Source organism: Saccoglossus kowalevskii, chromosome 11 (genome assembly GCF_978046115.1).
Source record: "Saccoglossus kowalevskii chromosome 11, keSacKowa6.1, whole genome shotgun sequence".
Taxonomy (NCBI): Eukaryota; Metazoa; Hemichordata; class Enteropneusta; family Harrimaniidae; genus Saccoglossus; species Saccoglossus kowalevskii.
This window is the reverse complement of record NC_140651.1, coordinates 9,872,733-9,883,866: the sequence shown is the minus strand read 5'-3', so window position 1 is coordinate 9,883,866 and position 11,134 is coordinate 9,872,733. Positions and strand designations below refer to the sequence as shown.

Below are 11,134 nucleotides of genomic sequence, written 5' to 3'. Positions count from 1 at the left end.
CTGTAGTCATACTTTGTTCTAGGCAGTAATATATTGTTTCATGATTATAGACATTTTAATTATAACGCATGTTTCATTGCATGACTTTAATATACATATATTGTCCTGTTTCCTAGTTTCAATTATTTAAATTATTGTTTGTTTTTTTCCCGTTGAGAATTTCATGCAGAATTGTTTACGGGGCCCACTGAATGCCTTCAAAGCTGTGAGATTTTCGACTAAAATATATATCTATGGATGATTTGAGGTGAATCTTAGGTCAAATACACCTTCGTACGAGAACTCTCTGAGAATAGAAAGTCTTCTACGACTATAAAATGTCCTGCCTCTTCCTGCGGCCTCAAAATTTTTTCTTGAATCGGATTTTGTATCCCAGAAGAGTCTTCTTACTCGGGCTTTATCCTGTGCATATAATTTGACTAGGATTAATATTAAATATTACAAAAATAGAATCGAATATTGGTGATGTACGTGGTGTATATTTTGGAATTCAGATTAGATGTTCTCAAACGACATTTGTTCAGTTTTTATTTCAATTATGCATGCACCTGTCATGGTATTGCGCTACGGCAGTATGTCTCCTAGAGTTGTAATTTAATATTATGTTCAACATGTATTTTCTTTTCTATGATGCAATGCAACAGCCTAGGGGTGGACACTATCTAAAGTCACAAAGTTTGAGTTATTGGGCGTTCCCAGTGTGCTGCGTTTAAACTAACCAATGGACGTAAAATATTTAAGTAATATTTGAATACGTTTGCCATAATTATTCTATGCGTTTTCAGTAAATGTGTCTGGAAAGAAGTTACAATGTCAGTATTCATGGTAAGTATTATAGAAAAAATCGCCATGGAATCGCTGGGAAATGGCTTATAATATACATAATTCATTTCAAAAACAAATCGAGGTCTGATTGCATTTTGGCTTTCTGGTGGCTTACAGGTAATATATTTCACAAACCTCTCACTGTTTTGTTTTTATATGTTATTGGCAACATTACATCATAGGGATTACATTACACAGTTGAATACATTCATTCATTAATTAATTCTAGTATAGTAATCTATTTCCCACAATGCACCTCTAGTTTATCTTGTTCATTTGCTATCTCATACTCAAGATGATAGTTTGACTTGACCCAAAATTTAAAGAGTGGAAAATAAGGTTTGTATTTCATCTTTGTTGAATATACTATGATGTTTTGTAATTAACAGTAGATTGTTATTAATCAGAGTAAGAAATATTTCAAAATATAACATATTTCAAAACTAAAGCTTGCTTAAAACAATTATAAAATTCATTCCAGAAAGTCTCAGTGAGTCTACAAGAATAAAAAACATGCTCAATTGTTTCATTTTGTTCATTACAAAATGTACATAATGGAGACACATCTATAGTTCTCTTGGGCAGGTCACAGTTTGTATAAAGTATCCTATGTAGTAACTTAAATTGAAAACCCAAGTTTGTGTTCCATTGACATTTTAAAGGGCAATTTGTAAGTTAAGTTCCGAAATCCTGTAAAGTTATATTCCGTTTCATAGTACTGTTTGCTGACTGGTTTTATGCGATCGTCACCTGTGATGGCCTTACTAAGGTTTTTCAATATCAATGAAGTTGTAATCAAAGTAATACTTTTGGTTTAGATCCTCTGTAGTACCAATATTGTAACCTCTCACCGGGTTTATTGTATAGGTATGAGCACAGTCGCTAGTGACTTTTATGAAAGCTTCGTTTTTCTTCTTACATCAAATTCGATAGTGGTATCAGAATATAGGCTATGCAAAAACTAATATTATTAGTCAATTCAAAAATCAAATATGCACTATCCTTTGAGCCATCTCGTGAAGTGTTGCCAGGCAACAGAGTTCAAAATACCAAACATGCAATGGGAATGATTGCATTCCCACGTATTTCGATATTACCACTCGCCGTCAATTCCGGCTGTCATATAAGCTTTTCCTGTCTTGTTTAAAGGATTTTAGTTGCCATGTGTTACTATGCGTCTAAACATAGTGTCTGAATCTCACATTTATGAAATAGAAATCAGCATGGCGTATATGTCAAATGTAATTAGAGAAGCCAACGAAATGAACAACTATGATTAATTCTGTTATATTCTCAGTTTACGGAAATCAAACACGTGGGAGGCATTTGATGTTGTTAAATGTTGAAACGCATATTTATCACAGCGCAGTATCAACAGTAACAAGTTCAACAATATGTGTGTGAACTATTGACCTATCAAGTGCATTATTATGGAGTTGCTACGGAGTTGCTACTCGTATATTTACAATAAAGTTGCGACAAGTCCTGTAAACATTGGTTATATTAATAAAACACGATAAGATAATATACGGAGAATAATGTGCTAACCATATTTCACAGCATCGATAATTCCACATTTTGCGATTGTATTCTATTAATGATGGTTGCGTCTTTGGTAGATTGTGTAAATATGTACAATTCTGCTGTTCTTGGGACTGTCTCTAAACAGATCCGCTTCAGCTTTCAGCTTCAGAATATCGATTTCATTATAATATTTATATATATGTATGTACATATATACATAAATATCTATGTGTATGTGCTTCTCATTATGTCGTCCGGCAAGATACTGAGATATGGGGAATTGGTTTTACTAAGTTTTCTTGAAATAAAATTATGGTGAACCCCAGCCGCATCCATATATTGGGGCGTAATCAAATTTTAAAATATAACAATGTATAGCATTTATTATATGAAATCAGCGAAAATCAAAGTACTACTACAAATGCCGCTTACTTAACTGTCTTGTTTATGCTTTTTTTCGCGAATGACTCCTATGTTAGTGTACAGCCTTCGAACTGTAATATATTATTACAATTCCCATGGACAAAACTATACAAGTCTCATACTACAATTAAACCTTCCATAAAAAATATAAAAAATTGAAAAGCATGCACGTTTTACAAATGGAGCCAATAGGTAGAGTTTTGGTTTACATTCATAATGTTGTTTGTGAGTCTGACGTTTCAAGTTTCTTTCACAAATCTGGGCTTATCATGTCATAGTAAACTATAGAAATACAAGCAAAGAGTGTGGGTTTGTTGTTGTTTTGTTTGTTTTTAAATAGATGACATTACATTAGAAAGTCCTATAAGTAAAATAGCCTTGGTAAAGGTTGAAAACAATTCTTTATTGTTTCATGGACATTGTCCATTTTACTACATATTAAGTTAAAAAAAATAGAAAGTGTATTCACACCATATCATTCTAGCTTCAATTTTGACTTCCGGTTTGTAAGAAGTGCAAGCAAGCCCAAACCACACAGTGCTGGAAATATCACAAAACCGATTGGTTCGCCGAGCTGAAACAATGTCCATGTAGCACCCGCCATAATAACCAATAAGACAATCGCACTTATTTGCTTCATTCTGATTGGTCCCCATAGAAGTAGTACGCCTCCAATCATCTCAGCTATACCTATGACGAACTGGAAGGTGGCGGGGTTTGGGTGAACACCGAAATTTTTCAGAGGAAAAACTGATGCAAATCTCACAAAGTCTTTGGTCTGAAAATAAATAAAAACAATTAATTCATCACGCTTCGGATAATAAGTTATTCTTCAATGTGGAACAGAAACATGTGGACGTTATATCTTATAGCTGCTGGAATCAAATTGACCAATCCAGCATTAGTATTGCGACACCATGGTAACTATAAATTAATATTAACATGATCCAATCATCTCGTGATTTAATTTGAATAAGTGGGCGGTGACATACACTACGTCATATTCACATATGAGTGAAGGCGTGTGCGCACAGCATTTGCATTGACAATGTTGAGGTCTTGAGTCGATCACAATTACATGAAAGGAACCTATATTTAATAAATGCGTCTATCAACTAAAGTACATTTTTGCCGCGCCCTGTATGTGCCAAAATTGTGTATGGCTTTTTGTGAAATTTACAAAAATGTCTTCCAGGAGAACACAACTCAACCATACACAAATGAAGTGTCACATGACTCATAGTTGACATGTCTGCCAATTTGATTTGATTTTAAAGATCACTAGGAACCCATTACTATACTTTGTCGATTACTTGAGGAAGCATAGGGGTAGGAAGTTTCAGCCACCTTTTCCGCCAGGAAGTAAATAATATAATTAAGTCGTACTCGCATAATACGATTTAAACTAAATAATACGAAATACCCCGTATCACGTTTGGCTGATGGAACGAATGTAGGAATGGACGTTTCGGTTACTGTAAGGGATTATAACTGGGGTTACATGAAAAGGATATCCACATGTGTAGGTGTGTTGCACATCCCTGTGATAAAACTACACACAGTACAATATATGAAACAGGTCGCATTTTTGTGTAATGTAAATTGTTCAAGGAAATGCTATATTACTATGCAGTATAGTCCACGTTTCCCTCTATATCTTGGCTTTATTAAAATATATAGTAAATGGTAGTTTTGAATGTGATAACAAAGAGGTCTTATTCAAAGATTTCATCATAGCCTTCCCACTACATTACAAACATAACTGGTAAATATTTTATTCATGGGGCAGATTGGAACAAAATCTAGCACGGCCACAAATGCCTGAAATTCGGTTCCACAATAGTTTCGTGCGTGTTTAATTAATACCATGGTTACGAGTTATTCATCGTTAAATTCGTGTACGGCGTATATGATTTATGTTGAAAATTGTAATCTAATCAGAGCGAGCATTCCAACGAATGGAACAGTACGTTTTGCTGTGGCCCTCGATAGCTTTGCTAATGACTACATGCGGGAGTCCGAACAGTCGATACCTACGCGACCTTCCCTGCTCTGCAACTTCCGGTTTTCCGATGATAGCACTGCTTATACCTAGTCAACTATAAGTACAAACGCGATGTCTGTTTGCCATGGTAACCACTCACGTTGAACAATGCAATGTTGGAGTGAACTTTAATAAATAACTAAATAAGAGTAACCGTAACGTGGAAAATTTCCCCTCATCAGCCTGACATACTACGTGCCCGGTGGATCGACAAATAGATCTAAACTTGTAGTAGTCGGCTACTTTTGTGAATTTTATTTGTTTTCAGTTTGTCGTTTCAAAGAAATTCTCACTGAAATCTCGTACATGTGTAGTTTACTCGGCAAGTGAAACATCTTAGAACATTGGTTCAACGACATTGCGCGAATATGTATAATACATACGCTGTAATATTATTAAAAAATTTTTTTTTTTCTAAAATATACATTTCATTTTGATAAAACGCGATTTTGTTTGTGAATTGCATATTTCATTTCATAAATCGCGATAAAAAATCATTTTCAAAATTCGACATACACGTACTTTTATTTTCTTCGCGGGTTGTTTCAATTATAGGTAACGAGCGGATGTTCAATTGTAGGCAATTTTCTCTGCATGGTATTAATGTTTCGGGTTGTCATGCAGTTTGGCATTATTAGTCGTTTTGGGGTCACGTGCTGATAGTATATACTACATAGATAAACGAGTGGAACATGTCTAGATTTCATCCAAAAATGTCTAGGAATTTAAAATTCATTGAAGGAGCAATGGCAGTAGGGATTATATTAGGTTCATCAGCCAGCAGATACTTAGCACAAAAACACATTGACGACCAAACATATATATAATGAAATGTTGAGTTTTGTAATGGAAATATGCATGAATTAGTTTTGTCCTCAATGTCCTTTTGTTATGATGAAATTGTTTGCACGTATCTGTTAATCGACTTAATTAGCTGATTACTGGCGAATGGCTGTGTTATGTTTGTCATCGTTTTGGCCCATGTGAGGTCCTGGACGGAACTCGACTCAGTGATTTGGAACTAATTACGATATAACCGTCGCTATTTGGACTACTATTTCTGACAGTTGGTATTCGCAGTTATTAATGTAGTGAACGATTAATCAAAAGATATGACGTGTTCAGTACTTAGTGTGATTGGCTGTATGATTGAAGGTTACACGCCCTAGAGTCTTTTTACTGCTTTGTAATTGGTTAAGGTTTTGAAAATGAATAAAGTTGTTTTAGTTGGTCTTGGCGAGTACACGAGGAGAGACGCAGTCTAAGGCAGTCTTGGGCTAGTCTTAAGCTAGTCTTGGGCCAGCCTTGCGATAGTCTTGGGGACTATTCCCCAGGGCGCTGTGTCTTATAGAGTGCTTGACTGACCGACTAAGACGAGAGTTGAAACGTATTTTGTTGTGTGCGTCTATTTGACTGTAAATTTTAAGTGACTTTCCCTATCCCGTACCTCAAGGGGACGCGATATAGAGGCCAGACGAGATTTTCCCCTGGCAAGGGTGGAGAACCCAAGGAAGAAGAATACCCCCGTGATATTGTACTGAACATCTAGCTGAGGATTCTAACATCTAATGCCATTACTTCTTCACTGACCATTTTTCATTTTCTATATATTTTTAGCTCCTCTGTCGACATTGTCGAGCGGAGCGAATCATTACGGATTGTATGTCGTCCATGTAAATTGTTTCGACTTCTTTTTGAAAACCGCAAGTCTGATTGCTTAAGGAATGGTTTACTTTTATCGACTTTTATTTGCGACGCCATTGTGTTACGCTAGTCAATGGAAATATCTTAAAACACTACTAATTTCAGGAAACCAAATGCATCAGAAATTACTAAAATACCATCACAAAGACTAAAAATCAACACAAGAAGAGCTGTGGACCCATAGCTGTTCTAGAAGTATTTTTTTTACAGAAGTTAACCATTGTACTTTTCATCTTTCACTGGTACTTCGCAAAATATGTTACAATGCTTTAGATGCCTGCTTAAATAAATAAATAAATAAATAAATAAATAAATAAATAAATAAATAAATAAATAAATAAATAAATAAATAAATAAATAAATAAATAAATAAATATTTATTTATTTATTTATTTATTTGTAACTCAGTGTCCGTAACTCGAACAATTTAGCATCTCTTTACAACATACCGTTGTTGTCAAAGTTCGTGGGCGTGGATCATGTGACCATCACATGACTCAAGGTGCCCACACCATCGCCCACCATCGTATAGCTGTTCTGGCGTTACTTCATTTTCGAATTTTATATTTATTTATTCCCTCCGATAAACTAAACGATGTACGAGACTATAAACACGATATGCGCAGGCGCGGTCGGCCTAATTTACTGATATTGTTTTGACGAGCGTTGGAGCCAGCATAGAGGTCAACTACCCTCACACGTAATGTCTTTCTGTGCTTGCTACGAGAGGTCATTGCATTGGTCTCACCTGGTGTTCTTTTACTGCACCATGCGGTAGTAGTTTAGCAACCCCGGCGAGGCAGTACAGCAAAGCCAGGCCATACAATAGGTATTTCATGTAGTCCATCCTTGAAATTCGAAAATGAAGTCACGCCAGAACAGCTATACGATGGTGGACGATGGTGTGGGCACCTTGAGTCATGTGATGGTCACATGATCCACGCCCACGAACTTTGACAACAACGGTATGTTGTAAAGAGATGCTAAATTGTTCGAGTTACGGAGACTGAGTTACAAAATGGCAGTGTTTGAAATTTGTCAAAATGGTTTACCAGACAACAGGACAGGTAGAAATTTACCAGCCCTTTTTATAGTTTTCAATATTTTATTTATTTTCAATCGTTTTACAACATTTAATTCAAGTCAGAAATTCATAATCCGAGTGAGTATCTACCGGCCTCCACTACTCCCTTTGCCTCTCGAGTTGCTGCCGTACCCTCCTCTACTGTCTCATCTAGCCTGTCATGAATTGAGGCTTTCTATGATAGTGTTTATTCCATTAATGAATTGCGGCACTTGGCTCAACATTTTCGAAATACAGTGTAAAAACACCGAACAGAACGATATGTCAACTCCCCGGGGGGTTCACTCTATATGCTGTTACTACCCCATGAGCGTTCCAAATTTAGCGGGAAAGCGGGGTGTTTTTCACCTTCCAGAGCGGGCCCGCGCGAGAAGCAAATAGGCCCCCTTTAAAATGCTAATGTCTGCAATAGGCCCCCAGAAATAAACTCACAGGGTTGCTGCGCCCGCTGTAGGCCCTCTCTCGCAACAACCACTCTCATACACCGCCCTAGGCCCCGAATCGGCGGACCCATAGCCCCGACGAGGCCGCAAACGTCCGCCTTTACTTTCCCACTGAGACTTACCCGCCACTTCCAACACGAGCATTCGGAGAAGGCTTATTGTAATCGAAGAAACGAAACGAAACAGGTTAACACACATAATAAAAATTGAACTGTATTCAGTGAAAATGGGTTTTATACGCACAATATTTACAAAATATTTGCCGAAAATAATAATATTTAATACGTATATGTCTTGTTTCGCTAATTACAGATAATCACAAATCTGTAATTAGCGAAACAAGGTTCTTACACGTACAAAATTTACAACTGCCGGTGGAAACTTGACCATTATATTTAGCTTTCAGTAGTTCATACAATAACATAAAACATTTGCCGAAAATAACGGGATTTTAGTTAGTAAATGGTTTGTTTCGCAAATTACAGATAATCGAAATATGTAATCAGCGAAACAAGACACGTACGTGTCAGACCCTTGTTTCGCTGATTACAGATTTCGATTATCTGTAATTAGCGAAACAAATCATTTACTAATTAAAATCCCGTTATTTTCGGCAAATGTTATTACATGTATATACACTCTGACACGTACAATATTCACAACTGTCGACGAAACTTGACCAGTATATTCACCTTTCAGTAAGAGTATATAACGTAATAAAACATTTGCCGATAATAACAATATAATCAGTATATGGTTCGTTTCGCTAATTACAGATAATCGAAAATCTGCAATCACGCGAAACAGGGTCTTATTAAATTACAGATACAATAATCACAAATATCGGACGAAACATGACCAGTATTTTTAACTTTCAGTCGTGTATAAAACTTCATAAAACAATTATCTATAGTTAGCGAAACGAACCATTTACTAATCATAAAATCCCCGTTATTTTCAGCAAATGTTTCATTGAGTTATACACGACTGCAAGGTAAATATACTGGTCATGTTTTGTCCGACAATTGTTAATATTGTACGTGTCAGACCCTTGTTTCGCTGATTACAGATTTTTGAATATGTTTTATGTTGTTATATATACACTACTGAAAGGTCACGGTCAAGTTTAAACCGACGGCTGTTAATATTGTAGTGATTTGTGATTATCTGTAATTAGCGAAACGAGCCATATACGTATTAAATATTATTATTTTCGGCAAATATTTTGTAAATATTGTGCGTATAAAACCCATTTTCACTGATTACAGTTTAATTTTCATTATGTGTGTTATTCCGTTTTGTTTCGTTTCGTCGATTACAATAAGCCTCATACAGAAAGTCATTCCCCAGTGTCATCCACACTTCCGAAACTTCTTTCGCACCTCGGTCTCATTTGCATCCAGCTCCTGTTTTTTTTCTGGATTTTCTACCCTGTATTCATGCCAAAGTCACTCGGGGCTGAACATAAAATTGCGTGATGATATCTGATGGAATAAGAATCCTGGCAAAGTCGTGTGCATTGTGTATTAAACCACAGTCCCTCTATCACGTGATAGAGGGACTGTTATTAAACTATTAAATAAATGATCATATTCACTATCATGTCAATAGTCCCATCATGCTTACGGAGTTGCATACACAGGAACTTATTTGAGTTGATCACACTCCACTTGATTGCAAAAAAAGGCAGAGAATGCTCGCAGTATGGGGTAGGATGTTCTCAATATGTGTCTGAAATAGTGGGTATTTTTTCTTCAATATGTCTGCTCTAGGGGTACTAAATTTACATTGGTCCGCAATAGGGTGTATGGTTTGCCAATGTGCTGCCAGCCCTAGGGGCCTATTATTTTTTTTAGCAAGAACGCACATGGTGTAAGGTTTTAATATAGAGTGACCCCCCCCCCACTCCAACTCTGAAAAGGTCGGATCTACTGGAACTCGCGCATATTATAAGCGTTCACTGTGAGAGTTTACTGAAATCACGCATAGTATCAGACATCAAATCACGCATAGTGTGAGAGTTCGCTAAATCACGCACCGTTCATGGAATGTTGTTTTTTATACCTGTTTACAGGTTGCACAACAATCATACATCCATAGACATTTTGTGATTTAGTTACCCGTACTACTGAAAATGACAACGCCCTATTTTAGAAACTACGCCTAATGACCACGCCCTGTTTTTAAAACCACGCCTAATTTTGAGAAACCGCGCCAAAATTGTAACTCTGTGTTAAATTAACAGTTGAAAGAACTTCGAGTTACGGGCAATATACATTTTTGCTTTGTTTAACGTTTGTTTACGATAAAAATAACCTTTGACAGTGTATCTCACTCACTCTCTGCTTAATTGCCAATTTATCTGACAAACAGAAAATGTTAGAGGACTGCTCTTCGGATGTTATATCCGGTGCTTCCCAGGAATTCATTTTAGAACCATTCTTGTTCCTTTATATGCTAATAATCTGCCTTATGACCCCCAAAATAACAATAAAATTGCACTTACGCAGACCAATACGCTCGTAACATGACTGTTATATCTTGTGATATGTTAGATATTAATGCAAAGTAACGTTCCAATTATAAACGCAGTTATACTGTGAATAATGTAAGTCTTGAATGTGTAAATCATTTCACGACTTCGGCATTACTGTATCCAATAAATGTTTGTGGATGAGCCCATTAGTGCTAGTCGTACTGATAGATCGACAATAAAACTTTAATTTGTACATTAGCCTTGTGAATCGTTACTAATACTGGCTTGCTGTATAGTTCCCAGGGACCACAATAAATTTAGAACCGTACGAGTCGTTCCAGAGGCGTACCAATAAATATATTTACAGTGAGCACCAAGATCGGCGCTGAGACGCCTTTAGTTCACAAATTGGCGTAAATGCCAAAAAAATGACCTAAATTTTGCTGAAATTAAAATCTTTAATAGCGGGTAAAAGAGATCGGTTCGATCATGCGAATGGGATCAAAAAACATCGACGCATATTCGTATACTTCAACCATGGGAGTACCCGGGGTGCGTCCCTAACTGCAACCATTTTTGCGGCCAAATCTCTGCTGGAATTTTCCCCAATC

At 36.4% G+C, this 11,134-nt stretch overlaps 1 protein-coding gene across 1 annotated transcript; it reads right to left on the bottom strand.

Moving 5' to 3' along the window:
• Positions 1-3,154: 3,154 nt before the first annotated feature.
• Positions 3,155-7,469, bottom strand: LOC144346747 (transmembrane protein 35B-like). The gene is made up of 2 exons (XM_085505737.1): positions 7,269-7,469; positions 3,155-3,550 (listed from the first exon to the last, which is right to left on the bottom strand). The coding sequence occupies exons 1-2, from the start codon at positions 7,365-7,367 to the stop codon at positions 3,248-3,250; spliced, it is 402 nt and encodes a 133-aa protein (XP_085361863.1). The 5' UTR covers positions 7,368-7,469; the 3' UTR covers positions 3,155-3,247.
• Between the last annotated feature and the right edge of the window lie 3,665 nt (positions 7,470-11,134).

Bases quoted from the DNA above. Each gene is read 5' to 3' on its own strand.
- LOC144346747 (XM_085505737.1), bottom strand. From the start codon at position 7,367: ATGGACTACATGAAATACCTATTGTATGGCCTGGCTTTGCTGTACTGC. The intron at 3,551-7,268 runs GTGAGACCAATG...ATTTATTTTCAG, and splicing joins GTGCAGTAAAAGAACACCAG to ACCAAAGACTTTGTGAGATT.